At 41.8% G+C, this 22,458-nt stretch overlaps 1 protein-coding gene across 4 annotated transcripts in view; it reads right to left on the reverse strand.

Annotated features, from left to right (window-relative positions):
- Positions 1 to 22,458, reverse strand: part of LEKR1 (leucine, glutamate and lysine rich 1) — a 52,997-nt gene that overhangs the window by 17,495 nt on the left and 13,044 nt on the right. For all 4 annotated transcript variants that reach the window (XM_084529552.1, XM_084529554.1, XM_084529553.1 and 1 more), the window contains 3 exons: positions 17,443 to 17,562; positions 16,777 to 16,952; positions 13,832 to 14,017 (listed from right to left, as the gene is read on the reverse strand). In XM_084529552.1, the coding sequence (XP_084385678.1) occupies positions 13,832 to 14,017; positions 16,777 to 16,952; positions 17,443 to 17,562 (482 nt within the window). The remainder of the gene's footprint in view (positions 1 to 13,831; positions 14,018 to 16,776; positions 16,953 to 17,442; positions 17,563 to 22,458) is intronic.

Raw genomic sequence — 22,458 nt, forward strand, 5'->3', positions numbered from 1 at the left:
TCAGTTTTCTGGCAGGCCAACCACATTTTCCCTCAGTTCCTAGCCACCGAGCATCCAAGCTTGCTGTCGAACAGCACCCCTAGAGATAAATCTCCAGCAACGTACTGCTATTCAGAAACTCTGTTTGTGTGACAGTGCTCTTGCCAAAACTTCCTCTCAGCTGTTTTAAAAACGTCTATGACAAACCCCCCATTGTAATCAGCCATGCAAGTCATGCAGTCGCTGAGTTATAACCTAAGTTCTGCTGTCTGCACCAAGAACTGCACAACAGGCCCCGGGCCAGGCCGCCATGTGTCGGCTCCCCCCTGGCACCGTGGCCTTCTGCAAGGACGGGAAGTCATGGCCAAGCACACGAAGGACAGATTAGACCACCTGCAGTTACTTTCGTTTACTTCATTTTCTTCAACTGGGCATTCTGTTGTAATGTATTGTTCTGTACACTTCTCCAAAGCTACATAATTCAACTTTAATTTCCTGTCATTCATCCTGACGTTGGCTTAAGAAGCAAATGGCTCTGGATGCCTACAGAAAAAGGGGAAACTTTGGCTTCAAACACCAAACAGATGTTAGACAGAACATGTGGGAATGATCTAAAATTCACAACAACAAACTCTGCTGCAATGTGACTGCTTTATTAAAACAGATTAAGTAAAGATCAAATTATTGTAGATCAACAACACAAAAAGGAGAAAGCCCTTTGCCTTTCTTTGCATGGGGGTGGCTGCTACAGAGCAGCTTTTCATAAACATCTGATCTTGATGATTATTTTTTTTTTTAATTCTGTGATTATAGAACATTTTGAGCAATTATAAACAACTGTTTTTTGTGTGTGTTTTTCCCCTCCTCTTCCTAGATGTGAGAGTATGGACACAAGTCGAGAAAAAAGGAAAAGGATAATGGTTATTTTGGTTCTGGTACTTTGGGTGGTCTTTCAGCTCTGTTTCTTCTTGTACTCAATTTGTTTAGAGAAGTTTTCATAATGACTGAGCATTGGACGGGAGTTTCTCATGAGCGAATAAATGGATTCAATTATACAGCTGGTTTCTGCAAGTCTTCTCTAGAGAGAGTTCCCACCAAAGTCAACAGGAGCTGTTAGTAGAAAGTCTGAGGGACCAGACCCACACCCACAGGGACTACGGAACACAGATTTCTACCGAGTTTGAAGGACACAGGAAAACCGAGGAAACTAACAAGGGGAATGGTAACACAAATGGAAACTTCAGCTGAAAACTTACTGAATAAAGAAAACACTATATTCAAATACTTCTGTAAAAAGCATTCTCCAGTAAGGAAAATAAAGCTTATTGTAAAACACGGAACAAAAAGCATTCCTGCTTTGTAGTATTGATACTCGTTTTAACATTTTAAGTAGCATCACATTTTGAAGAATCTTCAGTCCAAATATATCTCAGTATTGTTTGTGTTTAACATTATCTATCCTTGTGATTCACGTTACATCTTACCACAGACACCAATCTTAGTTCCAGAGTAATTTTTCATAGCATCAAAAGCAGTTTGGTGTTGTGAATTCTTAGGTGTATACTAGCCAACTTCCAGACACCGGCCAGCATACTCCAGGCAGCAAACAAGAAAAGACAGCTCTTACTGGCTAGTAGGTGAAACCTTAGAAAATAGTTTGATTGTTCTTACTGTCATTAGTCCCTACCTTTAAAGAACTGTTAGCGTTTGCTTTGTTCCTTATTTTTTTTAAACTATTCATTATGGGAGGGGAAAAAAGATTCAGAAATTCAGTGTAGCAAGTCTTTTGACCAATATAAGACCTCACTGTATTTATCAGAGAAAAACTAACCTTTTAACAAAACTTTACTCTTTTCTATGGACATTTCTTTCAAAAATTAACAATTAGAGAACTTCTTTAGTGACTAGACGCCTATTTCATGAAATAACTGAGCAAGGGAGGTTCTTTGGGGCCCATCCTTGAGGCCAGCTGTGGCTCTTGAACCTTTTTGTTCTCTGGCGGCAGAGGTTTTGAGTCAACAGTAACCTTTCGGGCAGCATGTGCAGCCAGCCCTGCCTTCAAGAGGGTACAAAAGGTGGATGAGAGGAGAGGGTGCCTCACCTCCACTTCTGCATTTCAGCAGTATCGTATTCTCCATGAGGGGAGGCTCTGCTGTGATACAGACAGAGACCGAGGAGGCACAGCGTGGAAGATGCACAAAGAAAAGGCACCTTGAAGAACCACAGCTGGTCGCTGTTTCCTCCTGTTTGGGCAAATTCCACGACATACAGTCCACAGTTGAGAACAGAGAGCATAGAGTCTGCCTGGAAATGGGTTTAAGAAATTTAGCCACCCAGTTTGCGTCCTTTCCAATGGCACAGTGTTCAGTGAAGGTCCCAGTTTCTGGTTTGCAAATAGCAACAACTAGTAAAGTCTTCAGAAAAAAAAAAAAAAAAAAAAAAAAAAGGAAAGGAAGAAAGAAAAAGACAACAAGACAACCACCCATTGTGAACTACACCCACGTTGGGTAAGCAGCCACTCTGGAAGCCATCAATTTTCCGGCTAATTTGTAACAGATTCACAATGATATCAGTTCAGAAGCATGCATGATAAAGCTATGTAATTTTCTGCTTTTCCTGCAAATCCTGCTAAAAAAAAAATACAATCCAAGATACTTTCTGAAAGCTTTGGTTTCATCTAAATAAAAGCTCAGTGTCTTCTGCACACGTGAGACAAGGAAGACTACCTGCCAGTAATTCAGTTTCTGGAGAGGCCCCCGGGCACCACACAAACCCATTGCTGTAGACACGCAGACCCCAGGGATGGCTGGAGCCCCTTCTGCCATAGCAGCACCAGCTCAGCTCAGGGGCTGGCGGGCAGAAACTCACAGCTCAGCTCTACCTCAGTGCTGGTCACGGTATGAATGTATCCCGTACCGCCAAGTCTCTGGTCTAAAATGACTGTGCCTACCTCAGAATAAATGCATGCCTACGAAGTTTTTCTGCCCCCTGTTTCAGAAATACAGCCCCTTTCCCACTGCCCGTCCGGGAACAGACAAGTTGTACCAAAACAAGTGTGACTGCCTCTTTTCACCACATCACTGCACTACAATACATAAAAACAGCACAGGGAAAAAGTAGTTTTGTTTTCCCTTCACCTAAGCTTGCTTTGGGGAAGAAACTGCCAGATATTTTGGTTTAAAGACAACAAGCTCTGACTCATTATACTGGTCACCGATGAGAAAGACCTGCTGGGGCAGCCCCCTTCACGCTCCCTGAGAAGCAGAAAGGCTGTGTAGGCTGCACATGTTGCCCTCGAGTCCTGCTGACCAGAAATACCCACACACGTACCAGCAGCGAGGTGCAGGTATCGCAGATTGAAGCATTTTTGTTCTTACCAAGCTTCATGATGTTCTCAGCGTGACTCAGCCAGGCTCAGCCTGGGAGGGACCTCTGGAGGCTGCTGGTGCAGCCTGCTGCTGACAAAGCCAGCAGAGATGGCCTGAGGGTTTATCCAGCCAGGTCTTGCCGAGCTCTGGGGATGGAGGCTCCTCCAGCCCCTGGCAGCCTCTGCCTGTGCTGTGCTCTGCTGACAAAGCTGCTCCTGACATCCAGCCTGAAGCCCCAGGCTGCAGCTGATGTCCCTTGCCATACCACACGCCCCTTCCTACGCTCCTACCTCCCCTTTGGGCACTTACAGACAAGCCCAGCTCTCACCACGATACCAGGATATGGCTTCCTTTGTCTGATTAATCTAATTTTACGAATAATCTGTTTCAGAGACTTGGCCCAAATCCTCTTGAACGGAAGTACTCCGTGAGCCACTCCCTGGCTGTCTGAGACCAAGATAGTATTTGTTGTGCTGGGGACTGACTGAAACCTCCCCAAGGGTGCTGGCTGTGAGAAACGTCCCTCATCGGGAGCAGCGAGCAGCAGTTCAGCTCTCGGGCACGGATGGGATGGGTGGAACAGGAGCTCGAGAGCAGGAGCCTCAATACTGTCCTAAGAGAACTGGGGAGAAGGGGAGCAGGGCACGTGCTGCTCGGTGACATTACAGAGACCGGCAGGAAGAGACAGTGAGGGACTGTCTGGGAACGGAGAAAGTGGCTGAGACTGGCCTGTGGCTGGAGCCCAGCCCCTGCCGCTGAATTCCTCCAGTGTGCAGGTTTTCTTCAGCGACAAACAGAATCGCACCCAACTACTTGAACTGATCACCAGTTCTGCTCCCTGTAGCAACCTATTAGGCCCCGAATATTGGCTGATCACTTGTGTCAGAAAGGGTAAAATACTTCCTTTTTCTTAGAATATAAATGCTAGAGCAAATTAGGATGTACACTTTACAGATATATTAAGTACATTTATTTACTACACATAGTAAAGCTGTGAGTTAAATATGAAATACATGCATGAAAAATTACTGTCAGACTAATTCACCTCACTTTATTTTTTTTAAGGAAAACAAAGAAGAGAACTAAATACCCAAAGTCCTTGCCTGCACAGTACAGAACTATTTGCTTTTATTTATAGTATTTCATGTACTATGTTCTCTAAAAAATATATATATATTTTTTTTGTATGGACAATAAAGTACTTTGCCTGACAGGTTCACAAGCACAAGCCTGTCTGGAAAGAGCGGAGGGACGGGCTCCAGCCATGTAGATTGACATCCCTTCTGGAGGCCTGACCAGTGCCACCAGGAAGGCTCTAAATCATTAAAAGCTGCCAGGAACCAGGAGGATGTGCCAGAAGAGGAGTGCCTGGTTCTTATCTGCCTACGCATATGTTCCTGACCGCTGCCAGGAGTGGGCTTTCTGGACCTCTGATCTGAACCAGCACATCAGCTCTTCCATGTTCGCATATAAAACGAGCATAAAGAAAGCAAGAGAAAGGACCAGATTCTCATTTTTTCACTGTATAAATATAGCATCACTCAGTGCCCTGAAAAGAACAAACCACAAAAGCAATGGCAGTCTTTTCCAAGGCCTTATGATGTGCTTATTTCCAGAGACAATGCTATCTCAACACGCCCTGCTCCCTCCGTCCCGCTCCACAGGACACATTAACCAGTGTCACATCAGACACGCTTCTGGAGTCAGACACTGCCTACATGGTATTTGCTGAACGTCTCAAAGGATTCGCCCCTTAACCCCGAGTTTCTGCATACATTCCTGCCCTTTCATACCCGAGGTAACTGGGTGCAAGGCAGAATTGTTCCCACAGACCTTCTCCTATGTCTCAAAACTGAGCCTAGACACTGAGTTCCTTACCTAGTGGCTAGGAGAACTGAAGGTAAGAAGAGTTCTGACAGTAATTCCTTGGAGACATATATTGGTCAGTGCTTAGGCCACGCAGATGAAACAAAATACGATCAATAGAGTTCCTTCAACGAGGGCTCCTGCTTTTCCTGAAAAAGAGTGAAGAGCGGCCCTTCTTCCGTAAGGAAACCACGCTGTAGCACATCACGATCCAGACACCTTGCTGGAGAGCAGAGGATGCTGTTCCTTCCATCACAGTCATGTATTTCCTCTTCCATTTCAAAAGGCTGCTGAAAAGCACTAATGAGCCATTGCTTGGTCTAACCCGCTTGTCACAGCCTGTTCAAACACCAAACTGCATTCCCCAGCTCCGGCCCTTCAAATTCTTAGTATCGCAGCTGGAATTAATAGAAAAATATTTCAACAGTACTTGTGGCATGAATAGGGGATACTTGAACTGCAGCCTACCTAAAACTACAGGAAACTATTCTCTCTTTGGATTTTCAAAGCAGTCTTTAAAGTGCTGTTAGAGACACTTCATGTACATGAAAATACCGCTCCTCCTTTCCACGAGGAGTGTTAACATTCCCCACTTAAACTTCCCTGCTACTCCTACAGCTGCCTGCATTTTTCTATCATCTCTCATTAGTCTTATTATGTCAGCAGACCACTGCTAAGTTTATATTTAGTAACTTAAATAGACTATCAAGCAGTAGCATCAAAAGCCTTAAGAGACAGATTTCATGTGCACAGCCAGCAATTTAAATCCATACAGAGGTAAATCTGCAACTATAAATGGGTTATGCAATGGCTTTGTGAAGTAAAAATATTCTGTATCTGTGATTAAGTGAAGGAAAGGATTTGGCTGGCAATAAAAATGACAGCAGGGATACTAGCTCCTATCTTTTAGGAGCATGTGCTATTGCAGCTCCTCCACTGCTCCTAAGCCCAGGAATATAGACAATGACACTATCACATGGCATTATCTTTTTTTTCTTCTTTTTTTCTTTTTTTTCAGTCTATTTGATTAGACAATTATTCACCAGACTTTGCCCTTAGCTGAGAATTCTTCAAGACCTGTCATCTCTAGCTAACCAGATGATGCATCATGACTCTGAAAAGTGGTATGAGATCAGCAATCGAATCACCTCTTCAGCACAATGTAACTCATGAAGGTAATTTTCATAAAGTCACGACAAGCAGGAGAACCAAGAAACAATAGTAGAAACTAAGGTTTAGTTTCAGCTCTTGCAAATGACTGCTATCATACGAAACATGCAATAATTTACAATTTGCCAAAAATATACAAAACAAGAATCCTCATAATGTTGGTTGTAGAAATTAAAATCCTTTCAAAACACATAATATATTCAGGTTGTTTCTGGTTTTGTGTGGGTTTTTTGTTTGTTTGTTTGGAGCACAGAACTACTTCAGTACTAAACCAAAAAGGGATATTAGCTTCAATAGTTTGTGTGGGGGAAAAAAAAAAAAAAAAGAAAAAGAGAAAAAGAAAACCAAAAGCCATGAACCCTCTAGATCAGACTGATCTCATACACACTGACTATGTGGTGTAAACCTACTAACTGGAACTGATTTTCACTAAGATCAACTGAGACAATAAAAATGTGTTGTTTGTTCCTACTAGTTTATTTTAATACAATGGTAAGATAGCACTGTATTTTATTTTTGTTTCATGAATAAAATCACGCTTTCTATTTCAAAAGGAAAGAGAAACAGATTTTTATCATCACCGAGTCATCCAGCTTTATTACCCCTATCCAGTAATGTGCTCTGTATAGACAGACCTCTTCACCGCATATGGATTTGTGGGTTACTGAGCAATTCAGAAAGTGTGGAAGAAAAATGCCTGAGCTCACAGTCTTTTTGCCTTGAAAAGTCCTAGATATCCACATTTTATTGCTTATTAATAACTGATTTATTATTAAGTAACTGATACATTTTGTTACTAATAAAAATTAAAAATAATGCCTCACATAACACATTGACATGCTTAGCTGGGATCTTAGCTCATTAATACTTTTCAGTATGAATTATTCCACATATGACATTGTATTTATGTTTTCTCCAGAAAACTCCTGCTATTTCAAGTTTGTATCGTACACAGTTTGAAAACGAAACCTGACATAGGCAAAATAAGTAAATAGTGAGTCAAACAGCACAGCAATACGAGCAGCGGTCACGGTGACCCTTTTGCTCAAGTGTTATACTGCTGAGATGCTGGAGAATCCGTAGTCGCACTAACTGCTGAGATAACTTTAAAGTGAACCCAGTATGTACCCTTCTTTTGTTAGCCCCTCTTCTCTGGAAGCACACTCAAAAAGAGAGTGAGCAGGAGAGATCACACAATAGTGCACTTTCCAGGCTTCTTGGGAGAAAAAGAACCTCTGCACAGCACTACGTTTTCAAGGTTCTTTATATACACAAACAAGCAGCTTCTAAAATATTCTTCTGAAGTAGGCAAGAAGAAAAAAACAAACAGTTGCTTTATTTTTATCACAAAAATTTGGATGGCAGCTCTTGGTTATGTCTCCTATCAATGTTAACAGTGGAAAAGTTTTAATGAAGATGTAAACATGGATAAAGCTTTTTCAAAATATTCTAACATTTCAGGCTTTTTCTTTCAAGCGTTATGTCTTTACTTTCACTGGTGTTACACCGAAGTGAGAAATGACAACTTAGTTCAATAAATCCCAGTTTGTCTCTCATCAAAACCAGAAATCTCCAGCAGCCTATAATAAGAGTTGACTTCCACGAGCAGCGTAACTGGTGAGAGATTAATCATAAATGTCCTCCCCGCATTAACTTGGAGAAGGGGTCTGGATGAAAGGAATCTTTTTCTCTTTTTGTGGGGAGGAGCTCAGGGAGAGTTAGTGGTAAGTTTACATTCTGCCCCGCGACGCGATACCCACCGCCTGGGCGGCTGATTGATGTCTCTACTCTGCAATTTCCTACAGAGGCCAACAAACTTATTTGAAGATATCCAAATCTGGTTAATAAAGCTTGGAAGAAAGTTCTGTGAGCACTCCTTATTCCTGGAGGCACCCAGAGGCAGGATGGAAGAAATAAAGGCCAAAGGAAGCACGCTCACAAGGTCCCATACGTGGTAGCGATTACAGTCGCTGCCAGCGAGCCATCAGACGGGGATTCAGCTCCATCATTAGAGAAACCACAACGTGCAGCTCCTCAGATGATAAATATGGAGTATGAAACTCAAAAACCTAGAAACAAAATCCACCAGCAGTGCCAATACAGGTATAAAGCTACGGGACTTACGGGGACAGAGTAAAAATTCTCATCAGAAGCAGACAAAGGGGCATATTACATCAAAAATTTCACTTGACAGAACGTGATCAGCTCCCGGTGATGGGCTGCAGGTGGAAGGGAGCCGTGTGTCCGGGTAGAGAAGGGGCTGGCTTGCAGCCCTGCTGCTGTTGGCATCTCAGATCTGCTCCAGTGAAACTCCAGCCCCCAGCGTGTTCCCCTCCCTGCTGCCCTCCCTCACGCGGCTCACTGGCAACAGAGGAACAGAAACCAAAATCTGAAGTCTCAGTGAAGTGCGTGGGGGCTGTTACTCAGCTGAGGATACACAATGCAACAGAACATGTCAGCCGTGAGGTTCAGCTGGAGCGAGGCCAGAGGGGAAAAAGGAAAAGCTCTTTTACTTTTCCTCCCGTACCTGCTGCGTTAAACCACACAGCATCTGGTAGCTGTCTCCTCGCTGCACGACACGAAGCCTGGGGAAGCAGCCCTTCAGCTGCTCGGCACGTCCTGCTGAGAGCACCCTCCTCCCAGGCAGCACGGCTATCCTACTCAGATCAACTTACTGCTTTTAGGACACGGCTCCAGTTTCCTTCTGTGAACTGCATTCCCTGCAGTGACCACAGGTCCGGGGATGGCTCAGGAGAGCAGGGCAGCAGACTGCAGGTCTCAAACCAAAAGGGAAATGGCTCTGACCATGCTGCCTCCCCGAGCAACCCAAGTGTGCAGTCTAGGATGCACGCACGATACACACAAACCCTGCATTAGTGACTGTGGCAAGTGCTTTAGATGAACAAAACATTAATACCAGATGGCTTTTTCATGCTGTATAACTACACATTACCAAACAGTCGCTCAGGATATAGCAGCATACTGATTTCTTGCTGCAAGGGCAAAGAATCCAGCTACTCAAGACCTGCATCTCCCTGCTCAGCGTGCGCTCCCTGGCTTACTGACGGGACAGTTCCCCAGCCTCCCCATCACGACACCCCAACCTCTTCACTCCTGCTCCTCGCTGGTCTCCACCGCATCCCTCCTTGCTTTCAGTCCCGCTGCCCAGCACCACGGTGACATGCAACATGTGGGAAAGCATCGCTCAGCCCGGTCTTCTGGGGCCAGAACACCAGAGTTTGGCCACCACAGAAATAAATAGATATTTAATGCTTTCAGAGGCTTAGACATCAGTTCAACATGGCCTTCTCCATCAAGAATACTGTCAAACCCCCCAGCTCAAAGTCCTTTCTCAAGGAACTGAAGGTCCAAGGGTTCTTCAACAAAGTTTTTGCATAGTAAGACTGAAACATAAAATCCAATGACATTTCCACCCATCTTACCCCTGTGAAAGCTATGCCCATTTTGTGCAACTACTATTCAAAATTCATTGATTAGTTAAGTTTGGTAATACTCCAAGCAACTGAAAACAATGATCTTTTATTAGGAATTGTTGAGCAATCTTGGTAGACTTATACAACAATATTAAAAAAAAAAAAAAATCCACAGAGTACAATAGGGCCTCTAGAACAGAAACTTCTTTGTAAGCTTAAAGATCATTTTTTTTCAGCACAAGTAGAGGTGCCCTGTGTGAGCTAGTCTGAACCTGCTCATGATGTGGCATACATATACTACAGTTAACGTACTATGTTATGCATATTAAAGACAAAAAACTAGAACAGAACCATAACTGCTTGGTGTGATGTTTTGGTGAGGTGTACTAACTTAAGGAACTAACTTCAGATTTTCAAGATTATGGGTCATAAAGCCATGCAAGTATCACAAAAATATATTACACGCTGGTTAACCTAAAAGAAGTTGACTGTGAACAACTTTCTCTCATTTTCTAACACAAGAATAAGGCAATTCTCCATGGAGTTAAAATGTGGGAAAACTAAGCAAGAAAATGTATTTCTCCAGTGCATGTAAACAACCAATGGAACTCTTTATTGACAGGAACCCGTGAAGTACACAGCTTTACAAAACTGAAAGGGGAACTCTAATGATAACCCTGTGTAATTTTCATACCAGAGTAAATGTGACGATGCGCCTTATGTAAAGATATTAAGCCACATATTTCAAAGCTTAACAGATTGTCTTATTAGATTCAATGACCTCCTAGATCAGGATGAGACACGTAAGGATGACAGATTATCTCATAACTGCTGTTGTAGAGTTCCTGTACCTTCCTTTGAACCACGCCGTTTTCAGTGGCAAGGACAGGACACTGAATTAAACGGGCTTTAGACTTCCTCCAACAGCAGCGAGTGCTGACACTGCAGCTCCCAAGAATGCATGTGAACTACCGCTGAAATCACCGAGCTCTCACATACAGCCACTTCACTCAGCAACATGTGAGATTATCTGAGATAGATTGAATGTGGCACCTTATAAAAGGCAAAATCTTCAGTCCTGAGCGATGTAAGCAGGAGCGTTCTCAGTGCTTACCCTGAGGAAGGAACTACAATAGGCTGCATGGCTCCAGTGGCAATTTAACTCGTGCCGCCCACGAATTTCTTATTTCGTACAGAGAATTAAAAGGCATTTTAACACAAATGGAATGTCAAAGTGCACTTGAGAAGGAGCTATTTCTGCACTGAGATTATTTTATTTCAACTAATTTTTGCACCTGAAAAATGCATGTCAAACGTAATTATGTTTTCCTCAAGGCAGTCAGTTAGCACACCCACTCAGGTTTCTAGAGAAAGACAAGTAATAAACGGTCTGTAACTGCTTTACGAGGTACCGTTATTTGTGCTTATTTATACAAAGTTAGGGGATAAGTTATTCCTAAAAAGGAAGTGAAAATAAGTTTGGTGGTTATATTGAACACAGAAGAAAGTCAGGTATTAGGGCAAAACAAGTCTTCTGTATCCACTGCTACTTAGAAAACACAACAATATGACCAAAACATGACCCTACTCCATCAGGCAGCAACCAGGGACCAAAGCAGTGGTGCCCAGATTCTGTACAGAGTACTGGGGTCAACCATCCTCAAGCTGGCTTGTAAATAACTGCAATTTCTCAGCACTTCAGTAGAACACCCAGACTGCTGTACTAATGCACTTCAGGACGTTTTCCTTACATGGCACAAGACCACACTAAGGACCAAACAAACCTTCCATCCACGCTACCCTTTTAGTAGAGAAAGAAAAGCTTAATCAACTTAATAAATCATTGCTGTAAGTCTTATTGCAGGATCTGCAACTCTTGTGCTATTTTTGAGCCAGTCACCTTGGCTATCTTTTCCGTGATACTGCCTGCTCAAGCAATTTCCCGTACTGCGAGAGCCTCCAAGCTCAATCTCTCCGGTTTCTTCAGAATATATATGGACAGAAAAACATATTAAAAAAAAAAAAAAAAAAAGGAAGAAAGAAGAAAAAAAAAGGAATTCTGAAGTATACAACTTCCAAGTTTTAGACTGTGGTTTTGTAATAGTCAAACCTGGCAGCCAGACATGTACACAGACTATTTTGATAAAACATAAATCTCTTAATGGAGAAGAAACACACTTGTCTCTTCTATAGAAATGAATGCATTTTGAGCATTTTTTTCTAAATAGTTTCAAGTAGAACATAAGCAGTCACAGGCGACCTTATGCTCTTGGGGCAAGCAACGTGATTTGGTAAACCTATGTAACTACTTAAGGCCTTCAATTCTATCGTTTTAAGTGATGTTATCTTTAACTTATTTCGGGTTTTGGTTTATTTATTTTTTTAAACCCAGGCACTTATCTCAGACACATAATATTATATATATGTATATGCGTGTGTACAGATAATATCGGTTACTTTTCTTGAAAAAAACAACACAGCAGTTACCATTTATGCACTCCCAGTATTTTATTTCATGCTTTCTTCAAATCTCACCTAGTGATTTTACACATAAGCCAAAAAAAGAGGTACACATTTTCTGAGATGTGTTCACTGTGTTCAAGATTCTCCTGAAAAAATGAAATTGAAATTGATGCCTTTCTTCCAATCTAATTAGATCTTCAGAATGAGCTACTGTGACTAATTACTGACAATTAAACACTTTTAAGGCAGCCCTCCCCCCAGATCCTGCCTGCCAGAGTTTACTCTGAACAGAGGATTAAGAAACAGGATGTAGCTATGATCAGACAATGAGCCTACCAGAAAACGTCACGGACAAGATCCTGAGACACTGGATCACTATGTTCACTTCCATAGCTCCCCAAGAAAAAACAGACAAAACAGCACACTGTGAACAGTCCACAGAGAAGAAGCTTCTCAGAGCCAAGTCTAACTGATTGTGTACTCATTTAAAGTCAGTTCTGTGAACAAATACCACAAAAAAGGAAGATATATAAAAATTATTTCTTGTGTGGATGGTGCCTGGAGAAGGCTGTAAAGTTATCTGCTCACATCTGCTCAGATATCTGCTCATATCTGGCATTCAAATCTGAAGCTTTCCTATCAGTATTGTTATCCAGTGACAGAAATGAAGACTGCCCTCAGCCATCTGGCTTGATAACTCATTGGGTGATGAGTCCTCCACAGTCACTGCGCTCTTCCCCTCTTCAGTTTCACGTTTGATATTATCACTGCTATTGAAGGATCAGTGAAATTCCTTTATCATGACTAGCACCGAGAGCTACTGCTTTAGATTTGAAATTACATACTGTGCATAAGGCAGCGAGGTAATTACAGTGCCAATTTGATGACTCAAAGCCATGTGTGGAACAGCACAACCTCTATATGTTCTGAATGTCTTAAAATGTCTCTGAGCCAGCACCACGAACACAATCCTGATTTATAAAGACAACAGATTCAAAAGATACTAACATAAATACACAATAATCTTCTTGTAATGAGTCATTGTCTCAACAAAGCTCACAAGATGCTATAATTCCAAGTGCTACCACTTCTCTTACAGTTTTCAAGAGGACCCTCCATTCTTGAGACAAACTAGCAAGGGCAAATCATTAGACAGATTCAAGTTCAACAGATCTAGGGGAAAAGAGACTAGCTTAGGCTAACATTCATCAGTTCTGATGCTGATAGATCAGCTTGGCCTTCCCAATCAAAATGAGAGCACCTCCCTGATGTTTTACATATTGACAGGTAACAGCATAACAGTATTATCACTATCTGCATTATTTTCCTCCCTTAATTTTATTTCTTATTCAAAACTACCTTGTGTTTCCAACAGGGTAACAGACTTCAGACTGACAGGCTGTCTTTCTGACCATGCACCATCCAAGCTTTATCAGGGCCTGAGTTCTGCTGTTGAGCGCACTCACAGTAACAGCCAGAACTTGAACACATTAAATATTTTTGCATTTCATTTTATTAGGAAGTTTGCTTGGAAAATCAAAATTCTCTTACCTAATGTTTCCTTTTGTAGTTCACGGCACCTGCTTTGTAGCTCATTCCCTTGCTGAAGAGAAGTTTGAAGCTGTTGAGTTTTCAGCTCAACCGTGTCAGCCACCAGCGTCAGATGTTTTACCTTTTCCTGAAGACTCTCATTCTCTCTCTGGGATTTTGCTAACCTCTGATTCAATTTGGGTATTTCTGAGGAGAAAAAAAAATCATATAGCCTGTTGTCAAATTTACTTGCTTCATTAAAAAGCAACTCACCTGAATTAAGACCTCAGGATTCCTGCTGAGAGCAGAGGACCAAAGAAAGTACCTGTGTGATAAATCTTCACATGGGTAACCTGTACTTAGCCAAACAGATACTACTGAAAAGCATACAAATTTTATTCTAAGCAATAATACATATTTCCTCTAAGATCATAATACCAAATTAGAATATATATACTCCAAATGAAATAACCACAGGTGACAAATGCTTGAACCCAGACTTTATCTTGAGGAGAGACACAAAACATTGCTGACATACAAAAACATTTGCAAGCTCATTTTGAAATTAATTTGAGAAGATATCTCAAAGGAGTTAGCTTCTGCTAAAGCTCAGTGTGAAACTTTTGGTTCAGAAGATGTTTGGGCATGTGTATTACAAATTATTTTCTCCTTTCTGCTGTTAAAGCAATCCATTACACTAAAGGTAGTTTTTTTTTCACTCTAGCTTTCATCAGCTCTTCAACTTGGAAAAGCAGCAGTCCCCTGGGAGCTTCCCAGGTAGTTTTCACTGCAAGGTACGTAAGTAAATTGGGGTGGGAATAGTGGATCTCTTACATTTTTACAATGTTTCCTGACCTTAGCTTAGCTCGATGAGTGCCCTTTAACATTTCCTGTAGTTGCAATTCTTTCCTATGCCCTCTCCAACTACAGACCTAAATGTTCAGTTGTCCAAAGAATTTATATCACTTTTATTTATATTAGTGATGACAATTCTCATTAGATGAAGCCTAATTATACCATTGTCAGCTGTTACATATTTTTATATTGCCTAGGTGCAAAATTTAAATTGCAATTTCATTATCTACTATCTTGTCTAAGTGCTTGACACTTACATTGACTTATTGTTGGACTAAATGATGTAAATTCCCAAAGATTTTAACTTCTTATACCTCTTCCTATTTGCCACTAATTAACCAAAGGTAAATAATTTACATACACAAGTGTTTTATAACTTGTTGTGTATTTTTCAAACTAACTAAGGAAACTGGTCGAGGCATAAAGAGTAGCACTTTATGCAACATTTTTCTTCTGAAAACCCGATGTAGAAAAGCTTTGAAAATCTTGGTGCAAATAACAGTAAAGTAAAAGAAAAAGATGCTTTACAATGTTATGAAACTCCTTGAACCTGAAACTGTCTGCAGAAAAGCATGTACATGCTCTCCTGATTAACTAGAAAGAACACAGAGAACACAGGAAGAGAGGAATTCGTAGGAACACACGATACTTTCTGTGCTCAGCCTAATTAGGAGATGAACTCATGAATCAAAATGCAAGATACTGGTGCTGACATTTAACCTGATTGTTTGCACAGCAGCTGAGCACCACAGAGCGACCTTCCCACCACGCCGGTCCCAGCAGGCAGCAGCCTGAGCACCCTGAGCACTCTGTAGGGCCGAGGGGATGCCCCAGGGGATGCAGCCCCCTCAGCACAGCTGCCCCGCTCACTTCTTCCCTGTGTGAGGAAAGCAACTGCTGAACACATTAAAAACTACCTCGAATCTCACAGGAGGAATGGGCAACTGGGGAGCTATTATTTAAAATGGTGCTGCCTATTTTCTGAGACACTCCGTGTGTGTAGGTGTCACCTAAGCTATGCATTTACAACAGGGTGAAGACAGTTTCACCAGCACAGCGATTTGGGAGATGCACATTGCTCACCGTGCCCTCACAGTCCTTCTCACGAGGACAGAAAGGGTGATGTCAGCTCACCTGCTCCTTTGCCTACCTTAAAACCCTGACAAAACTAAGCTCCAGACCAAATACTGGCTTATCAGCTAATACAGAACACACTGAAAAACTGTAGGGACAGGAACACGTATGTGGAAATTATGACCAAAGACCATTAAAGCTGCAAAATCCAACACATGGCCTTTTTGGATGCTCTGGATGGTGCAGTCTGTCATTACACTACTGCATAATTTTTTCAGCAAAACTAATCTCTTAACCCAGGCAGAGCAAAAACGGTTTTCAAGGATAAATCTGAGCTCTCAAGTCCAACCGCCAGCCCGAGGGCTGGGTACGACCTTCCTGAGCAAGCCACCAGTTGTGACTTGCTCCCAGCTTCTCTCCTCCTGAAGGCTGCCCTTGTCTGAGCAGGAAGCAGGCTGTGGGCCAACTGAATTATTCTCAGCCCATGGGCTGCTCCATGCCCTTTTCAATTCCAAAGTCCCCTTGGATAAAGAGTGGTATTTGGGGATTAGATGCTGTTATTTGGGCACAGCAGGAGGCAGTCGGTAGGTGCCAGGTGCAGGTTTGTTCGCTGCGGTGGCCCCAGTACTGGAGCCCACCCAATGCCTACACCAGTGGCTTGCTCAAGGGAAGAGATGTGAAGAAAACTGGCAGTAGGAAACACACAGCAAATTAAATCTCTCTGCGCCTTTGCACTGCAATCCTATCTACACACAATAAGAACTTAGATTATTTATGTTCCATATCCAAGCATTCATGGTACTCATATTACTTCAGTGTCAGCCCTCAGCGAGCAGCACACCACACTAATCCTGCAGGAGCCAGACTAGCTCAATGCCATTCACAGTGCCATGACATTTTGTACTACTTTGCTTCTGGCCAAATTAAATGTTAGAATTAGAAATTATCTAATTGATTTTACCTTCAAATTTACGGTGGTCCACTCAACTACCAAAAAATATTTCACTTTGACCAGTTATTGCAATATGATAATTTACCTGTCAAAGCTTCTTTGCTAACAGTTTTTATCTGGACAAAAATTTCTTCTTTCAGGGCAGCCCAGCTCTCTAGATTACTGGACACGACTTCTTTAATATTTTCTAGTTCACTTCTGATAAAGGGAAACAGTGAGACAGCCTTGTTCAGAGTTGAGCAATGGTGCTCCAATGTATTTCTGCAAGACAGAAAAGTAATACCAGACACGCATTTTTAAAAGCAAATATACATGACAAAATATCTTAATTATTTGTAAACCTGATAACTACTTTTCTGTTATGTGATATTTTATAGTATATTGTGTTACAACAATTCAGTGAATGAAGTATGTTGAACATTGAATTTGTAAGAAATTTCACCCTTCTAAATGTTCATTTTAAACTTATATGTAAAAATGAAATTGTACAATTACTTTTTATTGAGAAATCAGAGCAATAAACAACCTGTGTAAGAAATACTCTATCTCCACTGTGTTGAAAGTGGCACACACTTGCTTTTAAGAGCTACTAATGATTTGAAATTTGTGAAGAACTTAGCCTGTTGCTAACAGCATCAGCAATCAGGAGTGACGTTTTCTGGTTACCTCTGGTGACACTACAGTGTGAATCCCCTCAATGGACTGCACGCCACAGGAGCCACAACTCCAGCATTGCTGTTTGGGTTCTTACCTGAGCACTTGTGATTGCTTATAGGCAGCTTCCTTTTCTTCTTGGAAATACCGCAGATCTTCTTTCACATTTTTTAATTCATCTTGTTTGGTTTTTAGTTCCTTTGTGAGGTTTGTTATTCTATAGATTCAAATAAAGCCAAGTATTACTCACACTATTAACCAATCTGTGACTTTTGTTTCCACTGTACATAACGTCCTGCCTATGGTAATTGCCTTTTCAGATTGACATATCAGACCTTCAAATGGAGAGAATCTGACTTCAGCCCACTGTGTTGATGCTTCAGCAACACTCTCCCTCCAAATAATGCCCAAAAGATGCTTGCACAGTAACATGGAAGCACACAGGATCAGCTCAGGGGCTGTTACAAATACACTAAGAATCCAGTGTTATCCACAGAGGCCACACAGAACTACTCAGTTGTTTAAATCACAGTCACATTTTTACCCGCATGTTTTTAATCTCAAGGGCGTGAAAGAAGAGGTTTTATGAAAAACACAGCTAATTTTCATTCTAAAATTAAGGTGTGTATATCAAAAGTAACTGTTTCTGAAAAAAACACGCCATTTCCAACATATGGAGGTATCAGCCCCCAGATCAGTGCTTGTTGTCCATCCTCCAAAAGCACACACTGAGCTGTACAACAGGGTTTGATGCTGCGATGCCCAACAAGCAGGCACCTCATCCCTGCAGGCGATGCAGGGCAGGCGTGCAGCGAAGGCAAACAGAGAGCTCCTCCAGGCTGCAGGGGGACGTGCCAAAAGCCAACCAGCAGGAAATACCAAGCTTTTTGTTACCGGCACTGTCATTTTTTTCCATTCTGATCGTTCATCTATTTCGCGGTTTCAGGCTTTTGCGAAACACGAATCCCAACTGCTCGTTTGCTTTTGTCTCGTTTCACATTCTAGTTCTCATGTACTAGAGAACATTAACAGTGCTCAGCAAATAATCATGCAAAAATACACACAATATATTCTGTCTAAAGAGAAGCTTTTCACAAAGATGTTCTCACCATGTGTTACTTGTACTTACTCAAGCAATCACACTGGTATCAAACTGATCTACAACATCCCGTCAGTGGGATCACCTTCCTGTATTTTCCTTTGGGAAGAGTTAAGCTCTGGACTAGAGCTAGGTTTCTACGTTCCCAGCTAGATTAATGATATACCAGAGAAAGTCTGCGTTTATTTCTCTTCACTCCCCCTCTTCCTTCCAGGAAGTAAAATAAAAATAAAATACATCAGCAGCCTTTGGGCTGAGAAAGCTCTTGGCCACAAGCTGGGGTGGGAAGGCCACAGCGTGGCTGCTCCATCTGACAGATGCTGGCAGGGCGCTGGGCCGGGCCACAGCCTCGGCTCTCCTCGAGCAGCGTCCCCACAGCAGAGGATCGAAGCAGACGCTGTCACAGCACATTTTAAGTATTTGCCTTAAATAGACCGAAAAGTCTTCTCCTGCGTCGTCACAACAGCGTGCAACAGACTTTGAAATTGCAGTGTGGGTTGTGCTTTGAGCTTTTCCATCAAATCTGACGCCAGAGAAAGATCATAAATCTGGGACTGGGAGAGGAAAGGAGCTTAGCGTTATCTGGACTCACAAATACAAGGTGCACGTTAAAAACGCAAATTAATGTTTGTCCCATCGTACTTCGGTTATGTCTACGCAAACGAGATTATGACACTGAGAAGTCAAGTATCTGTGCTAGGGGAAAGGTGAACAGAAATAGCAGGCAGGTGCTGATGGTTAGGCACAGGAGTATTCAAGCTGAGGTGCCTGATAAGCACGAGGTGATGAAACCCCACGCTCAGCGCCGCAGAGCAGCAGCAGGTCATGCAGCCGTGACACCCAGCCGGGAGAGGGGCTGCGCCCCATCCTCACCACCCTTCCCACCTGAAGAAGTGGGAACGAAACCAGCCGCCTCTCGGCTGAGCACACCGGCCGGCGGGGGCTTTCCCTGCCCGTGGGACTTCCCAGCCTTCCCCTTTCCGTGCGGCACGGGACGCAGCGGGCAGAGCTGGGGCTGAGTTGTGCAGCTTCCTGCAGCCCCTGGAAACACGCAGAGATGCCTGCTGTGGCCGTTCAGTTTAGTTGCTAACACTGTTGGGGTTTTTTTTTGCAATTTTTTGTACTTATTTTTTAAAGCCACTCAGTGGATGTCTACAAATTAACGCCATCTCTAAGTTATGGAAGACGTGTAGCTGAACAACCTTCATGTGCCTTTCTCCTTTAGTTCTTATAGTTCTTATGTAACTTGCTTATAGTTCTGTATATATATATATATAGAAATAAAATGGGCCCACGATGCAGGAGAACCAACCCAGCATTTCTTTTCCACCTTCACTTGCTTGCAGGTGGGCGGCCCCTCAGGCTGTGCACAGCTCCAGGTGCAGGTCTGTTGCACACACAGGATATGACCCATCCTCGTGCCCCAGCAAACACAGCCAGACAGCTCAAAGGAACAGATAAACTGACCTATGCATTCGCCTTGGCCTCTAAAATTTACCTTTTGAACTTCTTCATTACAGCAGTGGTTCTGACCTGTGTATTTGTCAAGCACAACTTTAGCAGTGTAAATAAAATTGAAAATATTGTTCTTTCAAAGACTCCTGGGTTATTCCCACAACTGCAATGAAATGAATGGAACCATGCAGGATATCTGCCTATGTAACATGTGCAAAGAGAATATCACAGAGATTATCACATACAACATTCATTAGCAGTTTACACTAGTGTTTTTTTTCAGTTGCTAGCTGCAGTTATTATAGTATATTCTTCTATCCCTGAAAGCACAATGACAGGGACATGTAATTTAAAAACTAGTCCTTTTCAACACTACTCACACTAGATTAACCATAAAAGTAAATGGTGTATTTATCTACTAGTGACTCACTGTCACTAGTAAATAAATAATATTTGAATACACAAGTATTTTACAAAACCAAAGGATGGCAGAAGCATTACATTAGCATTTGCTTCAATTTAAAAATGAAAATGAAAATGATTTATAGCTTAAAAATAAACAACAAAGCCTATTGTTTTTCTGTGCATCAGCTTATGTTATCAGATGGATCATCTACAACACATTTGCACCAAAATGCAAACTTAAAAAATAGGAGTCCTGATAAAGAAACTTGGATCTGCAGAGCTCTGCCAAAACCATAACTGAACATCTAATAATTAAAAAGTAAGTTGTTTGGGCTCAACTGTGGTCACTGAAATGAAATAAAATAAAAATAACTTTGAAAATAACTTAAAAAAAAATCTAGCATTACCTTGCTAGGAAAATTAACCCATACCTACGTGTAAGTTTCTTGGGATTATAGTTTTGAAATAAAACTTCCAAATAAGCAGACTTTTTTTTTCCCTACTCCAAACATTTGATTTAGTGAGGTTAGCACAGAATTGCAGTTTCAAAGTGCAAAGGGACATTATTGGTATTTTCCCATTGTTTGCACACAAAAAGATACGTGGACAATGCAAGAAAGTTGCACCGTCTACTCTCATCACCAAGAGGAAAAAAATAAGCATATTATTTTGGTGATATTTAGCACAAAGGAAAGAATTCAATAGATCATTAGATGACACAATTAAAAGAGAAGTGTGAGAACACAGTGGTCTTGTCCTCTGTCCTGTATTTTGCGTGAACTGTGAAAATCAACTTCCCATCTTTGCAGGCAGCATACTTTGTGAACACAGGAGGAAGCCTGCACAGAGTGGGAGTTGAGTTATAACATGTTAACCACCAGTGCTGGCAATGAAAAGAATACCAGAGAAAATAAAGAAGTAGTTACAAGGGATTCTTGCCAGCAAACAAATAATATTCAGTGTCCTAAAAGTAATGACAATTACCACAACTGTTCAAATTTAAGAAGCTGCATTTCTCAGAAGCTAAGATTTGAAAAAGCAACCCTCTTGCAGGCTATGTGGTACACAGCGCCTTTATGGGTCTGATCAGACCATTTAAGACCATTCAAGCTAAGACCCGGCTATTTCATAGATTTTGTTTGCTGCTACAGGATCATTCACCTGTGGACTGCAGGTTAGCAGATGGAAGTTTTCTCTGGCTACCAATCTGTAGGCTTTTCATGAAGGTCTCTGTCGAGTCTCATGTAAGCTGACAGTCACTTCAAATCTTGCATTAATTGTTATTTTATTAACACAACATAAATATAAATATATATATAAATATAGATAGATAAAAAGATAAAAAGCATGCTGAGAAGACAACCTGGATAATTTTTGTTCAAGCAAAGGTAAAACTCTGGAACAGGTCTGGAAAATAGTGACAGAAGGATGACTGCCTTGTCACAACCACGTCAAAATTCATCTCTGAAGAAACCTAAGGTTTTATTTCTCAGAGCTACCACCCCAGCTGCCGATTTCATCCTCAGCTGCAATTTACATGGTCTCTGTCACAGCAGTGTTATTCAGGAATAGCTTCTTATAAATCAGTAGAATTATCTGACTCAACAGATTAATAAATGAGATTACAGTTATGAGTAATTTGATAATTGCGTAAGAAAAGAAATGGTGTTAAGGCAAATTTATAGGTGACTTTTTACTTATACTATATATTTGCACCTGCATATTTCAAGAGAAGTTTCTCAAGGCGCACGAGTAAGTGTATACTTCCTAACCAGAAATTTTCTAGACCTTGCAGGTACAGTAGAGACCACATAATTATATAGAAAAAGACGATACTTTGTGTTTCCCTAACATAACACAAATTTAGCCAACTAGAAATATATTGCATTTTATGCATTTGGTGTTTCTCCCCCCCAAACTAGGCGTCCCCTTTCACCCCGCATCCTGGGCAGCCACCTTCCCCTTCTGCAGTCGCCATAGCAGCGTCAAGTTCAAGAGCAAGTCAAAGGCCAAAGTAAAAATAGGCCTCTCAGCACAGGGGAGAGGTATTCAAGGATTAGCCAGAGTTCATCCTGGTCCCATCCGAGTTTCATTCCTATGTGATCAAAGAAAACACCAGAAAATAACACCTTGTCCTACAAGCACATGCACGAA

Source organism: Aythya ferina (genome assembly GCF_964211825.1).
Source record: "Aythya ferina genome assembly, chromosome: 9".
Classification (NCBI taxonomy): domain Eukaryota; kingdom Metazoa; phylum Chordata; class Aves; order Anseriformes; family Anatidae; genus Aythya; species Aythya ferina.